Source organism: Hemiscyllium ocellatum, chromosome X (assembly GCF_020745735.1).
Source record: "Hemiscyllium ocellatum isolate sHemOce1 chromosome X, sHemOce1.pat.X.cur, whole genome shotgun sequence".
Lineage (NCBI taxonomy): Eukaryota > Metazoa > Chordata > Chondrichthyes > Orectolobiformes > Hemiscylliidae > Hemiscyllium > Hemiscyllium ocellatum.
This window is the reverse complement of record NC_083453.1, coordinates 12,758,519-12,785,167: the sequence shown is the minus strand read 5'-3', so window position 1 is coordinate 12,785,167 and position 26,649 is coordinate 12,758,519. Positions and strand designations below refer to the sequence as shown.

General features: G+C 41.1%; 1 protein-coding gene across 1 annotated transcript in view; it reads right to left on the bottom strand.

Annotated features, from left to right (window-relative positions):
• The window catches only part of LOC132805749 (electroneutral sodium bicarbonate exchanger 1-like), a 341,616-nt gene that overhangs the window by 231,561 nt on the left and 83,406 nt on the right, over nucleotides 1-26,649 (bottom strand). The window contains exons 2-4 of the mRNA XM_060820976.1: nucleotides 23,403-23,546; nucleotides 12,441-12,576; nucleotides 11,687-11,847 (exon numbers count right to left, since the gene is read on the bottom strand). Of these exons, the coding sequence (XP_060676959.1) occupies nucleotides 11,687-11,847; nucleotides 12,441-12,576; nucleotides 23,403-23,517 (412 nt within the window). The 5' untranslated portion in view covers nucleotides 23,518-23,546. The remainder of the gene's footprint in view (nucleotides 1-11,686; nucleotides 11,848-12,440; nucleotides 12,577-23,402; nucleotides 23,547-26,649) is intronic.

The following is a 26,649-nucleotide window of genomic DNA, read 5'->3' as shown; positions in this document are numbered from 1 at the left end:
ATCCCTGGCGCCGTGAGGCAGTAGTGCTAACCACTGAGCCACTGTGCCGCCCTATTTACTGTTATTCTATTTAATGTATAGACTCGTAATTATTGTTGTTATAATCATTGCATGTTGTCTATCAATAACTTGCTTAAATAGTGGCTGTCAGAGTCTTATGAAAGCTGGTAGTGTCATTTAGTGGAGTTATCATGGAATGATAAAAGGTAGAAACGTAATGTTAAAAGATTAAATGGGAATATCTCTCTGGACATTAATGTAATATTAAAGGGTTAAACTACACTGAGTGAATGACCCCCGACTCCAATTAGTCATTTGCTACTATTCCCTCTACAATTATCAAATTAAACTATCATTCAATCTCTTCCATTCAGAAATGCTTTCTCGCCGTCCCCTGAAGCTAGGTATGTCGCACCTGCATTATCTTGGGGAATCACTTAGTCAGGAGTCAGTCCTCACTTTCTCCCAACTAGTTCAGAGCCAGCTCCTAGAAAGAGTAGAACCCCTGACACTCCTCTTTATATCTGTCAGCCAAGGCTCACTGATTGGACCAGATTAATAGCCGCAATCTCTGAGGTCCACCTGGCTGACCTCATTATAATCACTACATTTGCGAGTCTTCGGTATTTTCTTTAAAAGAGGGAAGCAGAGTCAGGGTCATTAAATGTTTTTAACACAGAGGTAGGTAGATTCTTGACTCACAGTGCACCAGACCTTAATGTCTGTAGGAAGGAATGTGGAGTTGAGGCCACAATCAGATCAATCATGATGGCATGAAAGCAGAGAGTGCTACAGTGAATTGACAAATTAGGTTAAGGTATAATTCAAGAGAGATGCAAGAGGCAAAATTTAAGGAGGCATTTCAGAATACACAGAAAAGACACATTCAAGGAATAAGAAAATCTCCAAGAGACGGATCACTATCTGAGATTAACTACAAGTGTAAAAGATTATATCAAACCTTAAAAAAGAAAAAAAACATATAACTGTGCAAAAACAAGATGCATGTCAAAAGATTGGACAGAATATTGAAAGAAACAAGGAATGACCAAAAAAATTAGCAAGGAGGAAAGATTAGAATATAACAGAAACCTTGCCAAAAACACAACAACAGATTGTAAGAGTTTGTACAAATAGGTTTAAACATAAAGTAAGCATTTGACCTATATAAAGTGAATCTGGAGAATTAATAATGGAAAATAAGGAGATGGCACATGAATTGAATGATTATTCTGCATCAGTCTTCACCATAGAAAATACAACATCCCAGAAGCATGAAATAGAAGGGAGGGAGGAACTCATGACAATCACAATTGACAGAGAAGTTGAATTAAGCAGGTGCTGTGGGCTGACTCATACCAGGAATTGGCAGGTTGGCCAGGTTAGATTTACATGTTTCCATCGAGTTAGCGCTTACCCTTCTAAACTAAAACCTAACTAATTTCTAAGATCCTGAGGGGTCTTGACAGGATGGAGGTGGGGAAGATGTTTCCTCTTACAGGAGAAGCAAATCCTCTGGGTCACATTTAAAAATAGGGGGTTGCCCATTTAAGATAGAGGCATTTTTCTTCTCTGAGGATTTGGAGTCTTTTATGAAAAAATTGGTGGAAACTGAGGTCTTGAATACTCTTTCGGCAGAAGCAGTAAAATCTTTGTTAAGATTGCACGCAATGTTCCAACGGTGGCCTAACAAATGTCCTGTACAGCCGTAACATGACCTCCCAACTCCTGTACTCAATACTGTGACAAATAAAGGAAAGCATACCAAACACCTTCTTCACTATCCTATCTACCTGTGGCTCCACTTTCAAGGAGTTATAAGAACCTTGAGGCATTTCATTATATTAAAGATGTCATACAAATATAAACTGTTTTTGTTATAAGTGCAAATCAAGGGCCCAGGACACACATTTAGCCTGCTCTTCAGTGGGGATGAGATACCTAAACAGCTGACCTGCCAAGCAAATGTATTGGGTCTGGATATAGGTTTGCTCATTGAGCTGCAAGGTTTATTTTCAGATTTTTCGTCACCATACTATGTAACATCTTCAGTGAACCTCCGGACGAAGCTTCACCGGAGGTTCACTGAAGATGTTACCTAGAATGGTGATGAAACGTCTGAAAATGAACATTCCAGCTCAGCGAGCAAACCTACATCCAGAGCCTCAACTTGAGCTACAAATCTTCTCAAACTCGCTAAATGTATTGGGTTCCTAGCAAGGTCACTGCATACAAATTTTAAAAAATCTTTCCTTCATGGGCCTGCTCACCCTTAGAAACTTTCATTGTAAAACCTTTCCCAACTTACTATAAACCTAGGAGCAGGATAGGCCATTCAGCCCATCGGGTCTGCTGCGCCATTCAATCATGGCTGATAAGTTTCTCAACCCCATTCTCCTGCCTTCTCCCTGTAACCCTTGATCCCCTTGATACTTAATAACCTATCTATCTCAGTATTAAATATACTCAGTGACCTGGCCTCCACATCCTTGTGTGGCAATGAAGTTGATAGATTCTCCACTCTCTGGCTGAAGAAGTTTATCCTTATCTCCATTCTAAAAGGTTTTCCCCTTTACTCTAAGGCTGTGCCCTTGGGCCCAAGACTCTCCTACCAATGGAAACACCTTCCCAACATCTACCCTGTCGAGGCCATTCGGTATGTTTCAATTAGATCCCTCTCATCCTTCTAAACGTCATCAAGTATGTTAGAATTATCATAGAAACCTTACAGTGTGGAAACAGGCCCTTCGGCCCAACAACTCCACACTGACCCATTCCCTTACCCTATTGTGCTGCATTTCCCCTGACTAATATACCTAACCAACACATCCCTGAACTCTATGGGCAATTTAGCATGATTAATTCACGTAACCTGCACATCTTTGGACTGGAGGAGGAAACCGGAGCACTCGGGAAAACCCACGCAAACATGTGGAGAATGTGCAAACTCCACACAGACAGTTGCCAGAGGCTGGAATTGAACCCAGGTCCCTAGCATTGTGAGGCAGCAGTAAAGGCACTGACGCCAGTATAGACCCAGAGTTCTCAAAGGTTCCCCATATGTTAAGTTTTCATTCCTGGGACCATTCTCATGAACCTCCTCTGAACATGGTCCAGGGGTCAGTCCATCCATCTTGAGATATGGAGTCCAAAACAACACACAATACTCCAAATGTGGTCTGACCAGAGCATTACAGAGCCTCAGAAGTACATCCCTGCTTTTATATTCAAGTCCTCTCAAAATAAATGCCATCATTGCATTTACCTTCCTAACTACTGACTCAACCTGCACGTTTACCTTGAGAGAATCCTGGACTAGAACTCCCAAGTCTCTTTGCACTTTAATATCTCAGTCCCACGTAACTGTCCACGCCCTGAGTTCATCAGCCTTAACTGTCAGCCCTCTTGCATTGAAATAGATTCAATTTAATCCAACAGGCATTCTGTGAACCCTGTCGTGTTCCAGCCCAACCTGTCTCTTCGCCCTGCTATTTCTGATTACTGTACCTCCTTCAAGCCTCACACTTTCTCCCTGCTGCTGAGGATCCCAACCTCCTCCCCCCCTCCCCCCCTCCCCCCAGCCAATCTAGTTTAAACCCTCCCTTGTACTACGAGCAAACCTGGCCACCATGTCATTGGTTCCCCTCCAGCTCAGCTGCAACCTGTCTCTCTTGAACAGGTCACATTTGTGCAGGAAAGATCCCAACAATCTAAATATCTGAACCCCTGCACTAATTCTTTCGCCACACATCCATCTGCCATATCCTCCTGTTCTTTTCCTCACTAGCATATGGCATTGGAAGTAATCTGAACATTATCACCAATGAGGTCCTGGTTTTTAACTTTTTTCCTAGCTCTCTATAAACACTCTGCAGGAGCTCACTCTTATTTCTACCTCTGTCATTTGTGTCAATATGCAGAATCACTTCTGACTGCTCACCCTCCCACTTCTGCAGCTGCTCTGAGACATGCTGGACCCTGGCACCAGGGAGGCAACACACCATCCTGGATTCCCATTTGCAGCACAGAATCTCCTATCTGTCCCCTTAGTTATCCAGTCCCCTATCACAAAGGTCCTGTTTACCTTTACTCTTCCCTGTTCTGCCCCAGAGCCAGTTGTAGTGCCATCAACCGCTGAATGGTCAACCCCTCTGTAAAGTTTGGACCTTAAGCACTCCTTGACACCAGGCCCACAAGGACTTGCTCTTCAGTGCAGGTGTCTGTGTGTCCTCGAAGGGTGTCTTGCTCAAGTCTTCCTTCTGGTATTGGTGACTGCGCTGATGCTAATCTTCACCTGGACCTGGACTTCAAGAAGACATTTGACAAGGTGCCACATAGAGGCTGCTGAGTAAAATAAAGGGCCCATGGTGTTAGAGGTAAAGTGCTAGCATGGATAGAAGTTTGGCAGAAAGCAGAGAGTGGGGATAAAAGGATCTTTCTCAGGATGGCAGCCAGTGAAGCAAGGCTCAGTGTTGTGACCACAACTTTTCACTTTATATATTAACGATCTAGATGAAGGAACTGAGGGCGTTCTGGGTAGGTTTGCAGATGAGACAAAGATAGGTAGAGGGACACATAACATTCAGGAGGTAGGGAGGCTGCAGAAGCATTTAGACAGTTTAGGAGAGTGGGCAGAGAATTGGCAGATGGAGTACAATGTGGGATAGTGTGAAGTCATGCACTTTGGTAAGAAGAATAGAGGCATGAATTATTTTCTAAATGGGGAGAATATTCACACATCTGAAGTGTAAAGGAGGGACAGGACTAGCCGCTTAATGGTGCCAGGGTACAAGTGCTTTAGGGGGGACAGAGGTGATGGAAGGAGGGGAGGGGAAGTTGCATTTTTGATCAAGGCAAGAATCACTGCAGTAGTCAGAGATGAAATAACTACAGGCACCCAAATAGTCAACAGAAATTAGAGGAACAAATATGCAGGGAGGTTAAGGAGACTTGCAGGAGCAATAGGGTTGTCATAGTTGGGGATTTTAATTTTCCTAACATAGACTGGGACTGCTAGAGCGTTTCATGGCTTAGAGGGTGTGGAATTTGTTAAGTGCGTTCAGGAAAGTTTCCTCAAGCATTATATAGAGGGTCATACTCAGGAAGGGGCAAAACTTTACCTACTCTTTGGAAATAGGGCAGGACAGGTGATGGAGGTGACAGTAGGGGAACACTTTGGGAACAGTGACCATAGTTCTATTAATTTTAAAATAATTACGGAGAGGGACAAAACTGGTCCACATGCTCGAGTTCTAAATTGGCCTTGGGCGAATTTTGATGGAATTAGACAGGGGCTTGCAGGGTTGGTTGGAGTAGTTTGCTTGTAGGCAAAGGGACCTCTGGCAACTGGGAGGCCTTTAAAAGTGAGATAGCTAGAGTTCAAGGTCTATATGTTCCTGTGAGAGTGAAGGTCAAGGTTGACAGGAATAGGGAACCCTGGATGACAACAAATATTGAGGCTTTCACCAGAAAAAAGGAGTTGTGGCTCAGATACAGGCAGCTGGGATCAAGGGAATCCCTGGACGTATACAGCGAATGCAGGAGTTTACTGAAGAAGAAAATCAGGAGGGCAAAAAGGGGGCATGAGATAGCCTTGGCTGAGAAGATTAGGGTGAATCCAGAGAGGTTCTTTAGGTATATTAAAGGGAAAAGAATAACTAGAGAGAGAATAGGACCTCTCAAGGACCAAAGTGAACATGTATGTGTGGAACCACAGAAGATAGGCGAGGTTCTCAATGAAAATTTCTCCTGTGTTCACCATGGAGAAAGATATGAAGACTTGGGGAAGTTAGTCGTGATAGCCTGGGGACAATCCATATCACAGTAGAGGAGGTATTGGACGTATTAGAATGTATGAAGGATAAATCTCCTGTTTCTGACCAGGTATATCCAAGAACACTGCAAGAGGCCAGAGAGGAAATTGTGGGTGCCCTGGCTGATATTTTTGCATCATCTTTAGTCACAGGTGGGTTCTGGAAAACTGGAGGACAGCGAATGCTGTCCCACTATTCAAGAAGGGCTGCAAAGAAAAGCCTGGAAACTATAGACCAGTGAGCTTGACATCTGTGGTTGGTACATTACTTGAGAAGATTCTGAGGGATAAGATACACATGCATTTGTGAGTGCGAGATAATGCCTCAAATTCATTAAAGTTCTTTGATAAAGTGACCAGGAAGGTTGATGAGGGCAGGGCTGTATGGATTTCAGTAAGGCCTTTGATAAGGTTCCACATAGTTGGCTGCTCTGGAAGGTTAGATTGCATGGAATCCAGAGCGAGCTGGCAAACTGGATACACAATTGGCTTTTTGGTAGGAAGCAGAGGGTAATAATGGAAGGATTCTTGTCGGACTGGAGACCTGTGACTAGTGGAGTGCCTCTGGGTTTAGTGTTGGGCCCATTACTGTTTGTTATCTATATCAATGATTTGGATGAGCATGTACAAGTCATGGTTAGTAAGTTTGCTGATGACACTAAAATAGGCAGTATTGTGGATGGTGAGGGGTGGTACGGTGGCTCAGTGGTTAGTGCTGTTGCCTGGCAGTGCCAGGGACCCAGGTTCGATTCTAGCCTCGGGTGTCATGTTCACCATGCTGACTTTGCCCTATTTTACCATACGCTTCCAAGTATTCAGAAATCTCATCTTTCACAATGGATTCCAGGACTTACCCACGACCAAGGTTAGGCTAATCGGTCTGAAGTTTTCCGTATTTTGCCTTACTCCCTTTTTAAACAAGGGTGTTATGTTAACAATTTTCCTGTTCTCTGGGACCCTCTCTGACTCTAGCAATTCCTGAAAGATCACCACTAATACCTCCACTATTTCTTCAGCTATCTCCCTTAGAAGTCTAGGGAGTAGTCCATCTGATCCAGGTTATTTATCCACCTTCAGGCCATTCTGTTTTTCTAGCACCTTCTCCTTGGTGATAGTCAGCATACTCAGCTCTGCTCCCTCATTCTGTAATTTTTGGGATATTATTCGTGTCTTCTTCTATGAAAACTGATGCGAAGTAATTGTTCAGTTCCTCAGCCATTTTCTTGTTCCCCACTACTGTCTCTTCAGCATCATTTTCCAGCTGCTCAATGTCCAGTTTTGCCTCTCTTTTGCCCTTTACTTATCTAAATGAACTCTTCCTTTACTAGCTTATCCTCATATTTAGTCTTCTCCTTCTTGTTTCTTGTTTTGTTGCTGTCTGTTGTTGTAAGTTTCCCAATCCTCTGGTTTCCTATTGTCCTTTGCCACATTATATGCTTTCTCTTTTGCTTTTATGCTATTGTTGACTTCCCTTGTCAGCCATGATTACCTCATCCTTCCTGTACATTGCTTCTTTTTCCTTGGGATGAATCTCTGCTGTGTCTCCTGAATTACTCCCAGAAACGCCTGCCATTGCTGTTCCACAGTCTTTCCACCTAGGCTTTACTTTGCTCTATTTTAATCCAAGATACAGGGAAATAGCGGCATTGTGGTCAATTCTGGATGAGTAATCCAGAGAAGAGTTGTTAAAACAATTAGCTAATGCATAATGTAGTAAATATTACATACAGTACGGATGGTTGAAGAACTGGTTTTGATGAATGCATTTGACAGATGGCACAGGGACATATATCACAGTAATGTCACTGGACTAGTTAATCCAGAGGTCCAGACTAATGCTTGGAAGACATTGGTTCAAATCTTATCACAACAATGTTATCATCTAATGCGGTTTGAAGGAATGCCCGAGACCTAATAGAATGAAGGAAGAGGTCATGGATATATTAATTAAGGATAAAAACATTGGGTTTGAATTAGTTGTATAAATATAGAGTGCTAGTAATCAGCAGGGGGAAGTTTTATAGAGTGTGAAATAAAACTCACTAAGTGTGGTCTTTTTGTGTTGATAACTATTCTGAAACAGTTATCTTTTAGTGCACAACAAGCAGATAGTGGAATGTGGATTCAGTCTCTAAATCTTGAACTGAAAACTAGAGTGGAATCTTCCCCTTCCAAAAGGCAGTGGCAGGTGGGGAAGATAACTGGACAGATGCTTATTTCATGATCCCACTGCCTTCTCACTGTACAAGCATTATGTTCTGTGCAGGAAGGCCTTCATGCCTCATTATCAATTAAAATTGGTCATCAGGCAATGGAATGTTGCTGTCCTAGGAAGTGACCTGGCGTAAAGTCCACCAGTTGAGCCTTAGGTGGGCTTTCTCATTTATGTGGGAGCATCCTATCCACTGTTATATCTTCCACCACACTAAGGAAAAATAAGTAGAAGGTCCAGCCCCTAGTCTCAGTAGTGGTGACCATGAAACCATTAATTGTTGTAGAGAAAGACCCAAAGAACAAAGAAAATAAATATCTTTGCTGGAATGTGATCATTTACAATATAATCAGAGAACTGAAATTTGGGGTAAATATTTTATGAAATATGAATAGCCAATAAGAAACCTTCTAAAAAAGCCAATTAATTAGAGAACACACAAAAAAGAGAGATACTTAAAAACATAACCAATTAGAAAGAAGAACTTAGTTTGACTGCTCATGTGTCACACAAGAATAAGCTGGAGATTTGTCTATTTGTGGCTGGGATCTGGACAGCACTGAGAACAAGTAAGTAAATACCAAGTTTGAACCAATCAATTTTCTTATTTTTAACTGGTTTAAATCCACTTTTTTCTTTGATTATTTTCCACTTTGTCATTCACGCATCATATTAAATATAAATTATTTTCTTATCCACAATGAACAGATAACATTTTATTTGAAAAATAGCTACTTGAGCAATTAAATGTTCTTCTGTTTTCCCTTCAAGGCCAAGACTTATTAGTTAGCAACTTTAACTTACCCCTTTCTCAGACTCTGGAATTCCTCAGTCTTCCATTCTTTCCACAATCACTATTTGTTTATCTATCTCATTTCTTCTAGTGATGTTCTTTACCTCAGGCTTTGAGAAAAAAACCTTACTTTTTCCCTCAATCAGTTGTAACATGAAACTTAGTTAGAAATAAGTTTTATTACTTTTTTTGTTTTTAAAGTTAACTTAACACAATTTATGTCACTAAGTCATATTTGCCTTTGTATTCCAATTACAGAAACTTCTGACTCATTGCAGAGGGAAATTTATTGAAAATGCTTCCACAACAGCAAGAAGGAAATGTTACTTTATGAAATAGGAATTCAGACTACAACCTGCTCATTGGCTGACTTTTACCTCGCTTATCATACTTCTCTAAAGTACTTATATTGCTGAAAAAAAAATGTTGCTAAATCTTTGCATTTTGACATCATCAGCACAATAGCAGTTTATTGCGAAAACCAACATTTACACTGTGTTAGAGGAGAGCGCTAACTGGTTGGCAAGTGGACTCTGTTTGGTCGAGGCTTTGCCATAGACAGTGCCTCAGTTAATGACGATTAGCTGTTAATTGTCAGGCTTTTTCTCCATTTTAGGTCAGGCAGATTGACTCTAATTGATCGAGGCATTGCCCTGATAAATGGCCAACAAATAACTGTCACCTATTTTCATGAGTTGAAACTGGCATGATGTGTGTATGTTCTCTTCGTGTGCAAGTCCCCTGTTTATTAATATACATAGCTTCCACTACATGCAAGTGCACCATATCATGAGCCTACTGACAATCCTGAAGTGGTTGTCAGTGTAATTGTTCATACACTCATGATTACTCAGCAAATGCTGAGTGTTAGACATCATGCTGCAAGGCTAAGCTGGTGAGCTACAGTCAGTACCTTGATTGTTGTAAACAGCCAAACTGATATGATTGCCACTAAAAGAATGCTGCCAACAAGTCTAAAATATGTGCTGCCTATCACACAAATGAGTAATATGGTATATGAGCTTCAATGCCAGTCTGATGCCAAGTATGTAGGCCACACATCCCAATGGCTAGCAGATTGCACGAAACACCTCATCTCTTCAGATGTTCACAACAAGCAAGGTACTGACCACACGCAACCAGCTCATGCTTGTAAATCTTGCAACACGGTGACCAACACTGCATTCGAATCCACAGTTGGACAACATTTACTGGGCAATCCTGAATGTACAACAAGCAACACTGACAATGAATTAGGATCGTCAGTTGGGCTTGTAGTGTGGTGCACTTGTGTGTATTGGAAGTTACATATATTAATACAGAGGGTCTTGTTTGTTGCAGACAGTAAGATCATATAAATGCACTGCACCTGTGTCATAAAGTCATAGAGGCATACAGGTATACAGCACAGAAACAGACCCTTTGGTTCAACTCGTCCATGCTGACCAGATAGCCAAAACTAATCTTATCCAATTTGCCAGCACTTGGCCATTATCTCTCTAAACCCTTCTTATTCACATATCCATCCAGATGCCTTTTAAATATTGTAATTGTATCAGCCTCTGCCACTTCCTCTGGCAGCTCATTCCATATACATACCTGCATGAAAATGTTGTCCATTAAGTTCCTTTTAAATTTTAACCCTCTCACTCTAAACCTATGCCTTCTAGTTCTGGACTCCCCCAACCGGGGAAAAGACCTTGTCTATTTACCCTAGCCATGATTTTATAAACCTCTATATGGTCTCCCCTCAGCCTCTGAAGCTCCATGGAAAATGGCCCCAGCCTATTCAGCCTATCGCAATAAATCCTCCAACCCTGGCAACATCCCTGTAAATCTTTTCCGAACCCTTTTAAGTTTCACAATATTATTCCAATAGGAGGGAGACCAGACTTGCATGCAATATTCCAAAAGTGACCTAACCAATGTCCTGTACATCGGAACATGACCTCCCAACTCCTGTACTCAATGATCTAACCAATAAAGGAAATGCCAAACCTTCTTCACTATCCTATCTACCTGAGACTCCATTTTCAAGGAACGATGAACCAACACTTGGAGTGTTGGTTCATAGTTTGTTCAGTAACATCTCTAGGATCTTACCATTAAGTGTATAAATCCTGCTAAGCTTTGCTTTTCCAAAATGCAGTGCCTCACATTTATCTAAATTGAACTCCACCTGCCACTTCTCAGCCCATTGGCCCATCTGGTCAAGATCCCGCTGTACACGGAGGTGACCTTCTTCGATAAAATATTTTCTTCAGCAATACTCAAGGTCTGTACTACCAAACAACTTGAAGAGTTAACTTTATTTCTCTCTCCAGAGATGTCAGATCTGCTGAACTTCTGCAGCACTAATTTATATTTCAGATTTATTGCATCTACGATACTTTGCTGTTATTTATTACTGATATTTCATAACAATTTCAACTGTTCAATGACACTTCTTCATTCCTTGCCACAGTAGGCCAGATCATCAAGTGTGTGATAGATGTATCAATGATGAAAGCAGAAATATTTACTACCCAATGTCTCCAGTAATGTGTAAAATAACAAGAGCTATATAATACAAATAAATCTTATTTGTTACTCAACACAGGAAACAGAATACAAGAGACTGAGAAACCTTAGACAAAGTAAACAAACATACATATTATTAAGGATTCAAAACTGTGAATTAGATAAGTTAAAAGGGAAGCACTTCATGAGCAACTGGCAACTGTTTTTGTTTGAGGATGACAGGCAAGTCTCAATGGCATTACAAAATACAGTTTGATGATTTACATTATTAAAGAGTAGTTCTAAATAGCAAAGTAATTTAAGAAAATAGGTTTCAATGAAGGCATTTTAAAATATGCATTAGACATACCTGCAATCTCCTGAATGCTGTTTGCACGCATGTCCAATAAGACAGTACCATTAATGATACAACTTCGTAGCTCAAACAGGCTATGTAATGACAGTGTGGCAACATATGGTTTACTCCAACGGTCTCCACCATCCTCAACGTCTTCTTCAAACTTCAACCACCTGCCAAACGTTTAATTTAAAAAATATGCTTATTATTTTAAATTATCACAGAAACCTTTTCCAATCTGTTAATCACCAGAAAGTTAGTGTTGAAGACTAGGCTAGCGTGGACAGTGCAAACCGAGAGGCTGAAAGAAGTTTGAACAGATGAGGAGAGTCAACTGAACCCAAAGATGTCACTATTGCCTTGTTGTAACTCACATGTTATTTTTCAACATGTATACACTGGTCTTTGTTTTGTGAGTGGCTTTTCTTCTATGCTTGATCTTGTAATTGCTACAGATTCTAATAACAGACATGGTTAGTGTTCCCCATGTGGTTATTGCATAATCGTATTTACAGTGATGGATTAATGAAGTGATCACAAGTCTACTGACTGATAAGAGTTCATAATTTGAGGTAATGAACTTAATCATGCATTACAATAAGTCTGTGAAAGCTGTTCTGGAGAGCTGATTTGAGAGAGGTGAGCGAAGTTTCTGTACGGTAAGCCTGTTAGTGATTGTTTCTGGAATTTGCACACCACCTAAAGCCTCATTGTGTCAATTTCCAGTATTTCTTCATGCTGACAAACTTGCAAACAATTCACACACCTGGCAGTCTCCTTCCACTCAGCATCTTCACCCCCCCGTACGCAGATTTCATCAAGTTCAGTGAAAAGCTCATGCGGAACATGCTCATCATCATCCTCAGTTCCCAAAATGAACTGTACTCGCTGGGAAGGGGTGTCTGAAAGGAGACACACAAGAGGTGGTAATTAACAAGACCAGATCTTACTTAGTTACTTAAATACATACACATACACCTGTGCATACAAACACACGTTATACCCTCAGATTCACTATGCACGCACCATCAACATTGTTCTATTTCCCCCCACTGAGATTATTTAGCTATCCAGCCTCCATCAGTAGAGGTACCACACACATCCAGGCTGTGGATTCACCTTCAAAGGCCAGCAGTGTTTTCTTCAATTTCCCACCGAGGTTTTATTGTAGGTAAATCACAGAAATAAGAATTCCTTTTTCCCTACAGGGAGGAAATAACTACCCTTTACTTTGTGTTTACAGAGATTAGATTAAGCTTATCATGTGCCAAATGGCACATGCTCATTCGATACCTGAAATGCTTCACCCATCATATTGTGTAAGGCTCCCTCATAGAAATTCAGGATGTGTACTGTAAGTATTTAGAACATTGATTAAAATACTAAAGGTCGAGCATAAAATTGATCTGCCAGCATCTGATTTACAATATAAGAAACTTGCCCAGCAACCCATGGCATGAATAGGCAACAAAACCTTGCAGCACTATTTAAAGGGCTCATCCACTATTGCTTCCCACTTAGAGGAGCTTTTAGCTTATTTTCTCACTTCTTTAATGGATTTGTGACTTACAGAAAGATTTTGCTACTGCTTTTTGGTTATTTCAAAGAAGCCTTCACTGCTGTCATTGGTGTTCTAGTAAATTTGCCTTTGGGGCTGGAAGATGAAAAAGAGCAGCCAGGAAGACAGGACATTGCAGGAGTGAATGGGTGAAAAAGAGGCTGGGAAAGGGGGTGGGGGCATATCCATGGTGGTTTTCAGGGACTATTTTTCTTTAATTAATTTCTTGGAAGAAGCAATGATTCTGGTACCTTTGTTCCATAAAAGAAGGCTGTCAAAGAACTCTGTAACCTGCTGCAGCCACATCTCAGATCTCAAACCATGGCACAGGTTGTCCCCCTTATAACAAGCTCCTCCAAGCTGCAGCAAGTGACAGCAACATTTCATAGATTTCATTCATTGTTTTATCAGGAAAGTTACCAACGCATTCTAATATCTAGAAGAACATCTCCATCTCTGTCCCAACAGACAGAACAAAGCAGAAAGAGAGCTTATAAAACAAGCTACCTCAGGGTGAAAGATGCCACAAACAATATCTAAGCAGCCATGTAATCTCCCCATTACCATTCTGACATCTTTCTGAATAGAAAACCACTCTAATTCCTGAACACCCCAGCTATGTTGCAAGCATAGGCGCCACATCAATCAGGTCTGTGACCAATGTCCCAGGAGTAGTCATGATTTGATAATGCAATCCAGTCTTCTATGCTGCCTAACAGGCAGTCACAAATTGGTTATTCAGCTGCATGGACTATTCTCATCAGACTTGATTCAAAGGTCAGGACTTCAGGCACAAGTAGCCTAATGTAAGAGTCATACTGCTACCAGTAACATTAAAGCAGACAGTCTGTGCATTCAAGGAGTGCTTCTGCTGCTGAGCGACAGCAAGAACAGCTTTTGTGAATAATAGTGTTGAACAAGAACTCTCAAGCACCTGTTCCCTTCCTTTACCACCGATAATTACTGATTTCTTTGTGAAAAAATATCTATCTGCTTCTTAGCCACATATGGAGAACTTAATGACCAAAAAGCAGCTTTTTGTGAGTTTAAGTAAAGAGAATTATTTATTTACACATTCATCCCAACAGTCTAAAGCACTCATTCAGCCACTCGTGCATCCAAACCTGAGGAAAATACAGTTAATAGTGTACTTTTACAAGTTATTAACAAAAGAATAGTTTATAATTCATGTAATTTGTTCATCTTAAAACAAAGATAGATTACATTGAAGAAAGAGCTTTCACTTCTGAAGGGTAAGTAGAGCCATATCAAATTTATTGCAAGACACCCTCAAAAAGTTACTTGTAACTTTATTACCAGGAATTCAGTTTTCTGCAATGGTGTACTTGGTGAACAACAGGTCAAACAATGTTGCAGTCTCCCACTAGATCCTAAAGGCACAGATATTGTTGCCCTTTCTGCTGCTGCTGCTATCTCTGCAATTGTTGTTCTATACCTTCAACCAGCACTTAAAGCCTGTTTAACAGATAGGTGAACATGGCTACCTTACCAGGTCATATTTCCAAATATCATATTGGGCTTAGCTCATAATCCACAGCATAGCACTTTGTGTGCTGATATTTGCTCTCGGGGTGTGAGACAATCACTGTCTTTGTTTCTGAAAAAGGCACATTCAGGTTGGGAAATTACTTCTGGATGGTCTCAGGATATGGGTATTGACACTTGTTTTGTGTACGTTATTAAAAGAAAACTCAATTCCAGAAGATTCCATACTCACCAACTGATTAGGCAGGCTGAGTACCAAATTACATAGATGCAGCAGGTGGTGAAGGAACAAGAGGCCAAAACATACCGGGTCTCATTCTTACCAATTTGCCTGCCACAGAGGCATGTGTTCATGACAGTATCAAGAAGACTGATCACTGCAGTCTTTATGGAGACAAAGGTCCACCTTCACATTGAGAATAACATCCATCATGTTGTGTGGCACTATCATCTTGATAAATGGGATAGACTTCAAATAGAACTAGCAACTAAACACTGGGCATTCAAGAAGAACTGTGGGCCATTAACACCAGCAGAATTGTAACCTCATGGCCAACCATATGTTCCATTTTACCATGACCATCAAGCTAGGGGATCAACCCTTGTTCAATCAAGAACGCAGGAGGGCATGCCAGGAGCAGCACCAGGCATACCTAAAAATGAAGGGTCAACCTGGTGAAGCTTCACCATAGAAAACAGAAATAGCTTTTGAAACTCAGCAGGTCTGGCAGCATTTATGGGAAGAAAGCGACTTAACATTGGGTGGATCAAGGGGAGAGGTGAGTGGAAAGGTTGGATGGAACTCAGAGACAGAGAGAAAAAAAAAGTGTGTGTGTGTGTGTGCGCATGCGTGCGCGCTTGTTGTGAAAGGGTTAGGCAGATTATGGATAGCAGCCCAGTACAGAAGAAAAATTGAATGGGTGGCACAGTGGTTAGCACTGCCGCCTCACAGCGCCAGAGACCTAGGTTCAATTCCAGCCTCAGGTTGTGTTTGTGTGGAGTTTGCACAATCTCCCCGTGACTGCTTGGGTTTCCTCCTGGTGCTCCGGTTTCTTCCCACAATCCAAAAATGTGCTGGTTAGGTGAATTGGCCACGCTAAAATTGCCCAAGTGTTAGGTGAAGGGGTAAATGTAGGGGAATGGGTCTGGGTGGGTTGTGTTTCGGCGGGTCGGTGTGGACTTGTTGGGCTGAAGGGCCTGTTTTCACACTGTAAGTAATCTAATCTAAAATAAAAGTGATAACAAGAGTTAAGAATAGCAGAGAATGGGTGAGCTGCACTAAAAGCCAACCCATATAATGTGTTATTGGGCCGAGGCACTGGTGAGAAAGCGTGACTGTGCTGAAAGCAACCCATATCATAATATGACCAGGTGTGGGGGTGGGTGAAAAACATGGAAGAATGGAATCACACTCAAGTTATTAAAATTTGATGATGATGGAGGAACCCCACGCAGAAAATGAGATACTGTTCTTCCAGCTTATGTTGAATCTCGCTGGAGCACTGCAGAAAGCCTGAGGCAGAAATGTTGGCCTGGGAATACAGTGGTGTGTTGAAGTAGCAGACAACTGGAAGCTCAGGGTGACTTTTTCAAACAGAATGTAGGTGTGCTGCAATGCTCCCAATGTAGAGGTAGCCACATTGTGAACAGTGAATACCGCAGACTAGGTTGAATGAAGTACAGGTAAATCACTGCTTCACCTGGAAGGTATGGCTGGGGCCTTGGATGGTGAGGAGGGAGGAGGTAAATGGCAGGTGTTACACCTTGTGCAATTGCATGGGAAGATGCCATTTCAGTGTGAAGTGGTATTGGGAGTGGAGGAACAGTAGACCAGAGTATCATGGAAGGTACTGTCCCAACAGAATGCTGACAAGGGAGGGGAGGGGAGGGGAACATGTGTCTGAATTTAATTGGCTCCATACTGACATCTGTATTGTTGGGATCCTCTGGAGGAGGCTGAGATGGGTCATCCACTCGGCAGTTCTGAATGAAGATTGTTGCAAATGCCTCAACCTTATCTTTTCCATTGACATGTTAGGTTCTTCCATCATTGAGGACAGGGACATTCGTGGAGCCTCCGCCTCCAGTGTGTTGTTTAATGATCCACCACCATTCACCACCTACCATCCCACCAGCCTCTGCATCTCACTGGGGGTGCCAGAAATGGTGGATTACAATCATTTGGATGCAGATACTGAAGCAATCAGATAGATCAGATACTGAAGCAGTCCCAGTCCAAATGCAACAAGACCTGGACGATAGCCAAGCTTGAACTGACAAGTGGCAAGTAATTGTGCTACACAAATGCCAGGCAATGACCATCTCAAACAAGAGGGAATCTAACCATCAACACTTAACATTCAATGGCATTACCATTGCTGGATTCCTCACTGTCAACATCCTGTGGATTATCATTGACCAGAAACTGAACTGGACTAGCTACATAAACACAGTGTCTACAAGAGGAGGTCAGAGGCTCAGAATACTGCAGCAAGTAACTCACCTCCTGATTCCCAAAGCCTATCCACCATCTACAAGGTACGAGTCGAAAGTGTGATGGAATACTCCTTTTTTTTATTTATTCATTTTTGTAGGATGTGGGTATCACTGGCTGGCCAGCATTTATTGCCCATCCCTAGATTCTCCCTTGGGAAGATGGTGGTGAGCTGCCTTCTTGAACTGCTGCAGGTTCCACTTGCTGTGGGTTGACCCACAATGCCCTTAGGGAGGGAATTTCAGGAATTTGACCCAGCGACACTGAAGGAGTGGTGATTCTGCATGAGTGCAGCTCCAACGATACTCAAGAAGCTTGACACCATCCAACTTAAAGCAACCATTTTGGGTTGGCACCACACATCCACAAAATTCATTCTCTCCACTACTGCTACTCAGTCACAGCAGTACGTACCACCTACAAGATGCATTGAAGAAATTCACAAAGTCTCCATCAACAGCACCTTCTAAACCCGCAACCACTACCAACTAAAATAATAAGGGTAACAGATAGATGGGAATACCTCAACTTTCAAGTTCCTTGGCAGCCCATTTACCATCTGACTTGAAAATATACTGCCATGCCTTCAGTGTCGCTGGGTCAAAATCCTGGAACTCCCTCCCTGACAGCATAGTAGGTGTACCTGCATCAAATGGAGTGCAGTGGTTCAAAAAAGTGGTTCACCAGCATCCACTTCAGGTCAATAAACGCTGGCCCAGCCAGCAAAGTCCACATACCTGAATGAACTTTTTAAAAATGCTGAGTTCATGTTTAAAAGTGTGGGATAAAACATGCACAGCAAATACACAAATGAAGTAATTAAGAATTACCTTTGCGCAACCCCTTATTGTTTACTGTATGTGCTTGTTTACTTATTGTGCTCCTAAGTGAAGCAGATCCTCAGTGATTACAGCTAGAGAGGTGAAAGGCTCTTAAACTTCTATATAGGATACTTCAGATAGCTGTGGTGGGCAAGCTAGCAACTCTGGGCCACAAGAGCTTAATCAAAGAAATTCTGTCTGGGTTAGGACAATGTGGCCCAGCTGGCTGTGTTACACTGGGGAATTTAAGTGGTTGGCAAGGGAATTGGCATGTATATTCATAAGGGCAGCAAGTATTTTTCCCAGGAATCCAAGCCACTCTTCCAGGATTCCATCTTGGCAGTACTACGACTTTGTTTAAGAACACAGTACATATGAATGATATAACATTCTGAAAGGCCTGGTCAATACTAGCACCCAGGGCCCATAAGAAAGTCATCTGAGCTTCCATTGCAGGAACAAGATTTTCAATGGAAGATGTCCTAGGTATCAGCACAGACTCCATCATGATACCAGTCTTGAGAATGTCAGATCTGGTCACACAGAATAGTGGTAATCTCACATTCAGCACCTGAATAAAAGGATTAGTTTTTAGCTTGAGGGATAGCAGAGAGGCAAATGGCTGCTAGTAGCAGTTGCCAGTATGTCATGCAGAGTACATAGGGTAAGTTGGAAGCATGATGCCTCCTCTACCATGGCCATGGCTATCTTCCTACCCACAGTGGCCAGCACATTTTCTTTCATCAGGGAGAGCATATGCTAATGGACCCAGCCTCCTCCTGTTATAGCTTCCTTTCAAGTTATGTATGACTTCCTCCTGCAAGAAAAGATCTTTGTGAGATGTTTCATGTATGTGTTGTCATAATTGAATGGTTTATATGTAGTGTGAGGCGTGAAACAAAGTTATAATCACAGTGACAGCAACATTTGTGGATTATGAGTGAGAGATGATGGCAATAGAGTGAAGTGTGGTGCAGTGATTGTAGGAAAGTGAAGGGAAGCAGGGGAAGAGCGAATTGAGTAGAGAGACTACATATGGTACAGCTGGGAGGAGAGCATTATTGAGGTGACCTTTAAGAATATTTCATGGTGATTCTGATGGAGAGTATTGAGTTTATTTCAAGACTGCATCTATTTCCTGGCGATAGGTGTTGCATCAAAGATTTTGAAAGCGGAGTCGCAGATAGACAGGATAGTGAAGAAGGCGTTTGGTATGCTTTCTTTTATTGGTCAGAGTATTGAGTACAGGAGTTGGGAGGTCATGTTGTGGCTGTACAGGACATTGGTTAGGCCACTGTTGGAATATTTCATGCAATTCTGGTCTCCTTCCTATCGGAAAGATGTTGTGAAACTTGAAAGGGTTCAGAAAAGATTTACAAGGATGTTGCCAGGGTTGGAGGATTTGAGCTATAGGGAGAGGCTGAACAGGCTGGGGCTGTTTTCTCTGGAGCATCGGAGGCTGAGGGGTGACCTTATAGAGGTTTACAAAATTATGAGGGCATGGATAGTATAAATAGACAAAGTCTTTTCCCTGGGGTCAGGGAGTCCAGAACTAGGTTTAGGGTGAGAGGAGAAAGATATAAAAGAGACCTAAGGGGCAACTTTTTTGTGCTGAGGGTGGTACGTGTATGGAATGAGCTGCCAGAGGTGGAGGCTGGTACAATCGCAACATTTAAAAGGTATTTAGATGGGAATATGAATAGGAAGGGTTTGGAGGGATATGAGCCGGGTGCTAGAAGGTGGGGCTAGATTGGGGTGGGATATCTTCTCAGCTTGGACAGGTTTGACTGAAGGGTCTGTTTCCATGCTGTACATCTCTATGACTCTATAACTCCTCCAATTCATGAAAAGGAAGATCCAACTCCTTCTGGTCAGATGTTAGTACAGCATCAGAAGGCTTGTGTGTCCTCTCTGGATCTCCTGCAGCTATTTTTGTCTCTTACAAGTATTTTACAGTGTGATCCTTACTGTGAGAGGTACTGGCTGTCTTTAAGAGGTCTCAGTGAAGCTAATTTCCTATACCACTACACCCCTTGCCCCAAATCCTCCAATGAATGGCATTGGTCATGCTGGCTGTGACATGGTTCATAATAATGAGCTGCAAGCACCAATTCAACATGGTTTCTGCAACCACATGGAGGTGCCCATGGAGAACACAGATTCTCAGATGCAATCAAGTTTCTGGATCCTTAATTTTTTGGGTCAGGGCCAGAAACAGGGCAAAACCTTTTCTTCCCACATTCATTTCTATAGGGCACAGTCACAAACAGCTTGTTTCTTTCAGAGTGATTGAGGTGTTGAATGTTTGGACAGCCAGGGATAATCTGCATTAATTAACCAAGCTACTTTAACAAGGTTGGTTGTTTAACTGGCCTCACCTGACAAAGGAGTTGCACTCCGAAAGCTTGAGATTTCAAAGAAATCTGTTGGACTCTAACCTGCTGTTATGTGACTTCTTATTTTGTTCACCCCAGTCCAACACCGGCACCTCCACATCATGTTTAACTGGTAGGAAGTGGAATTGAAGGATCAGGAAGTGATTTAGGATGAGGTGATTAAATTACAGAAATATTCAGCTGTATACTATTCAGGCATGGCAGGATGTTTCTGAGGAAACATATTGTGTTTACTTTCTTTTGAAGAGTACAGAAGTTTTAACTGATCCAAATCATCTTTCAGGAACCGTTGGATCAGGATAGGCAGCAGTTGTGATAGTGTATATGTGTGTGGTGCTTGAGAGAATGGGCTTGATGGGTCAAATGGTCTTTTCTCATTCCCTAGTTTCATATGCAAGGCTATTCCCCAACATTGAAACAATGCCCCTACTGTTGATCAATTTGACACTGTCCTGATCTATTCCATATGTTCCAGCTAACTCATAGCAAAGTACTTTCAGTTTTAAGGATGGTTTCCATTCTAATTTTCCAGCCTGAAAATGTTTATAAGCAATACATATTTAGTTCATTACAGAATAGGCAGTGATATTTAATTGTACATCAAAATATACTGTCATTTATAAAATACCCTCTAGCACTTTGTCAACAAGGTGAGAGAATGTGTGGCTTACATTATGTTGGTTTTCTTTCTAAGAACTCATGGTGAAGCAGAAGGTCCCTGAAGATTACATTTATTTCATTATCCTCCTTATATGCGATTTACAAAAGACAAAGGTGAAATATTTGTAACAATCCTCAGCCAGAAGTGCCTGGTGATGGATCAATCTCAGCCTCCTTCAGAGCTCCCCAGCATCACAAATGCCTGTCACTCCCACAAGATTAACAAACTTTCTGCATCTAACCTATCAGGTACCCAAATAATCTTGTATGTTTCAATAAGATCATTCTCATCCTTATATTTTCCACAAGTAAAGGCCCAATCTACTCGGCATCTCCTCATAAGACAGTCCTTCAATACCGAGGATCACTTTCACCCAGGATCAGCCTGGTGGATCTTCTGTGGACTACCTCTAATGTCAGTCTATCTTTCCTTAGATAAGTGGCCTATATCTGTTCACAGTATTCCAGCTGTGGTCTGACCAGTGCCTTGTATAGTTTTAGCAAAATCTCCCTACTTTTATGCTGCATTCCCTTTGAAGTAAAGGCCAACATCCTATTTACCTACTATTACCTGCTAAACATGGATGTAAGCTTTTTTGAGATTTGTGAATAAAGACTCCCAAATCACTCGGTTCTGTGGCTTTCTGCTGTCTTTCTCTAATTAAATAATATTCAGCTCTTCTATTCTTCCTGCCAAAACTCTCTTCACATTTCTTCACTTCACTGCATTTATCAAGTTTTTAGCCATTCATTTAACCTGCCTATATCCTTCTGCAGACTCTGTTATCCTCACCACTTGCTTTCCCACTTATCTTTGTGACATCTGTAAACTTGGCTATTGTACATTCACTTTCCTCATCCAAACCATTGTCAATAATTGTGGACACAGCACTGATCCCTGTGGCATACCACTAGTTAAAGGTTACCAGTCTGAAAATTCTTCCCTTATCCCAACTCTGTCTTCTATCAAACAAAAACTAAAGAACTATGGATCTGGAAATCAGAAACAAAAGCAGAAATTATTGGAAAAACTCAGCAAGTCTGACAGCATCTGTGCAGAGAAAGCAGAGTTAACATTTTGGGTCCAGTGATGCTGCCACACCTGCTGCATCTTTCCAGCAATTTCTGTTTTTGTTTCTGTCTTCTATTAGTCAGCTAATCCTCTGCCCATTACTAATACATTACCTTCAACACTGTGTACTCTTGTTAAGCAACCTAATGTCTGGTATCTTATCAAATGCCTTCTGAAAATCTGACATATATTATATCCAATGCTTCCCCTTAATCTATCCTGCTTGATACCTCCTCAAAAAAGTCTAGTAAATTTGTTAGGCATTAGCTCCTCTTCATTGAGCCATGCTGACTCTGCTTGATGATTTTATGCATTTCTAAATGATTTGCTATTACATGCTTTGCAACAGATTGGCACATATCCCCAATAACAGATGTTAAGTTAACTGACCTATGTTAACTGCTTTTTGTCTCCTTCTCCTTTTAAATACATGTGTTACATTGACAGTTTTCCAATCCCTCTGGACATCTCCAGAATTAAGAATACCCATAAGATTATTTCCGGTGCATCCAACTACATCCCTTAATGAGTAAAGATAAGTATCATCAGGTCCAGGGCACTTATCAGTCTTTGGCCCCATTAGTTTCCCTGGCACTTTTTCTCCAGTGATAGTTGTTGTATTTATTTTCTATCATTTTGCCCCTTGAATATTGAGTAATTTTGGGATGCTTTAGTGTCTTCTACTGTGAAGACAGATGCAAAGTATTTATTCAACCCATTTGCCATTTCCTTGTTCCCCATTATTTCCCCAGCCTCATTTTCTGAAGGGGCCTATGTTCACTCTAGCTTCTCAATTCTGAGCCAGATATGTCAGAGTAATTGTCAAAAATACAGTGGTTCCTGTGTATAGGTATGGAAAACAGACATTGAAGCCTGCAGAATTCATCATAGATTACCCTGCAGATCACATTTCTACTTAAATGTTTCCAACTATATATTTCCAAATAACAGGATCTAACTGTACTGAAGTAGAAACAGAAGAAACAACATTAGATTATTTTGTGTTTCTTGAATTACAATGAATCTCCAAATAAAATATCTCTCCATGTACAATACAGATACCCCAGCAATGTTGTTTGATATTTCAGAAAAGTATCATATCTAAGATATAGTTTGGTATTTGTGGACAATATTGACTCATTGATTTGAAATTTTGATGTCAGAAAGTGGGTATTCAACTCAAATTGTTGCAGTGAGAGGAAAAGCTGAAATGTATCTCACCATAAGTGAGATTGTCTTTTCCTTCTTCCTGGACAGCACCTTTCACTTTCTCTCGCTTCTTGTGCTTTGATCCATGGGTCCTGTGGTGCCGGTGACTTTGTCTACCCAGAGGCATACGCACGCCAACATACAAGGTCCTGTGTCCTATAATCACAAAAGGAAAATATAAACATCAGACATAAAAGCATCAATTCTAGATACAATGATCACAATGTGAATTAGGATACAGTTGAACTGTGTTGGCAGATTGTGATGTGTGACTCACACATCCTCACGATATTGCAAGGTACAATTCTCTTCTCATATCTTCATCTTTCTAGATCTCTCCCCATTTCTTTAAAAATCTCTGACACAGCTTTTGACTATCTCTCCTAACATTGGTACTCCTACTGTTCAGGCTTGTCCATCCATTAGCATGTGCCAACAAATGACCATCAAATAACCAGAGTAAATATTATCCGTACCTTAGTTTCCACGATCCATTTGATGTTTTACAACAATCACCATTATGAAAAATCAATACGGAAATCTTTTCTAGTCCTTCCAGAACCATGATGACAGAAATGGGCTCAGCAAAGAAATGCCCAATCATAAGTATAAGCATAGGATGATAGAGAAGCAACAGACAAACACTTGAAAGAAGGGGGAAGCTCGTGTGGCATGGGGTAGTGTCCCTACCATAGTCCAAATGTCTGGGTTCAAGTCCCACCTACAAAGGAGGTGTGTCATAACAGGACCGGTTCATTAAAAACTACTTGAAAGGAGGAAATTAGATATTATGTGTTGAGCAAATGCTGCTGAAATAGTGAAGCTGAAAGCAATTTCAAAGTTTTAATCAATGCAGAACTGCATTTAACCAATGTCTAACCAACATAGAACAGCAATAAAAAACAATAAGACGTTGAAAAAAACAAACAAAATAACAGAACACAAATGAGAGGAAATAACAAATCAAACTTTGTAGCACTCTAGTTAGAGCAGAAATGACATCTAGCTTTTTTCTTAAACAAGAAACTGGGAAAACACTTAAACATTGGACATAGATACTTAACCGGTGGGTAAACTGAGTTACAAAGAAAACACTTCAGAAACTTAATCTTTACAAACTATAAAAGGAGGCTTGTTGACAAAAGGCAGCTTTAGAGCTGATATCAGGAAATTCTTCATTCAAGGTGTGATCAAGACCAAGAATAATATTCCAGATAATGTTGGATGCAAAACCTTGGAATAATTTCAAAAGCAACTGGAAAGAAGACTTTATATCTATGAATTGATGAATTAAATCTGTCTTCTTCATCATAATTATCTTGTGAACAGGTTTATCTGTTACGTATATGCCAGATTTTTTGGTACATTCGACAAGTTAACTGCATCCTGCCATTGGATTAAGAATCTAATTAAGTTGAAGGAAATTACTTTGCATATTCAACATACAAACCCTGTGATTTATCCAGTCAAAAATTCTTTGCCATTTTTATGAGGCCCTGAAGACTCTTTAAACATTACACAAGGCCAGACTTTCTATCTTAGTGCTAAACATTCACTGCAAAACATACAATTAAGACTGGGAAAAAATGAGTCAACATGAAACTGCTTTTGTTTCCACGCTCTTAAAGAAGTCTCCATAAAATGGCGTACAAATCAGTATAATTTTGTGAAATAACAAAACTATTCAAAGAGCTTTATGCAGAAACTTAATCTGTGCCGGGCAAATGACAGATCTTGTTGATGTTCTGATGCAAAGAACCCTGGAATATTAAGATGTTTAGATTACTTACAGTGTGGAAACAGACCCTTCGGCCCAACAAGTCCACACCGACCCGCCGAAGCGCAACCCACCCATACCCCTACATTTACCCCTGCCTAACACTACGGGCAATTTGGCATGGCCAATTCACCTGACCCGTACATCTTTGGACTGTGGGAGGAAACCGGAGCACCCGGAGGAAACTCCGGGGAGAATGTGCAAACTCCACACAGTCAGTCGCCTGAGTCGGGAATTGAACCCGGGTCTCTGGCGCTGTGAGGCAGCAGTGCTAACCACTGTGCCACCGTGCCACCCACATGTGTATTTACACATTCACAATTGTTTTGCTTTTGTGTAGTAATGAAAGCACAAACCCCACACCTTGTTGACTCTTTGGAAATAAAGTAACCCATGTCTACATTGTAACTTCATTCTTCCACTTGTCATCAAGTTTTCAGAAAACAGGGTGGGTAATCATACCCTGACACTTCACAATTTCACACAACCATTCTTTGCCAATGAACTTATATTCCAAAAGATAACAGTATTTAAACATAATTCGAGTTCACACTTTTAGTGAGAGCTTTATTTCAATTAATTATGCTCCATAAAAAAATCTCACCCCTATAAAGTAATTTTAGGAACCTCTGGTACAGGTTACGATTGTTCATTTTGCCAAAATATTGCGAGAGCTTTACCTTAGAAAGATTCTGAAGCAGGACTCTGCCCAACCAAGAAATCTTCAGATATTTATACATGGAGAAACACAGACAGTACACTACTTGAATTCCAACATGGTCTGTTTTAGGTTTACACCATGCAAAATACCTCTGTTGCAGATTCCTAGGAGGCAGGGTGTCTGCTATTCCTGGTCTTATCTACCATCTCTATCTCCTGGATCCTGCCCTAATCTCGCTTTTGGAAACTGCTTGTTATTACTGAACTAAGGCTTGCTTTGCCTACAATATCATTTTGTTCAGCAGCTCAGAGTGGTTCAGAGGTCAGTAGGTATTCAAGCTGCTGATAAAGGCAAGCACTTAGCTGCAAGGCCTGTGTGTTGGCCACATTAGCTAAGTGGTGCCTGCATGTTCAGTTTAACACAGAAACTTTTCTTAATACAATCAAATGGGAATAAAATGAACTATACAAATGAATCCTTGTTATTAAACTAATTAAATTCCCTAGTTCTTTCTAGTATAATCATTCAACCTCACTTAAGATCTTTATTAATCATATTTGTTTCTTTCCCCCGTGAATTGTTGTGAGGGTAATCCATGTTCAATGTTTTCCCTTTATATTATCCAACCAATTCAAACCCAGCTAATTCTTTAATTATGATACCCAACTCCTGTTCCCACATTCCCTCATTAGGCCTTGTTGTGGAGAAAATATCGAGAACCACCAGGAGACGCAGAGAGTACTTCAAGAAGTAAGTCTTTTATTTGCAAACAAAAAACCGTGACACTGAGAAAGCAGATTGTCGAATGCCCACGAACCTGA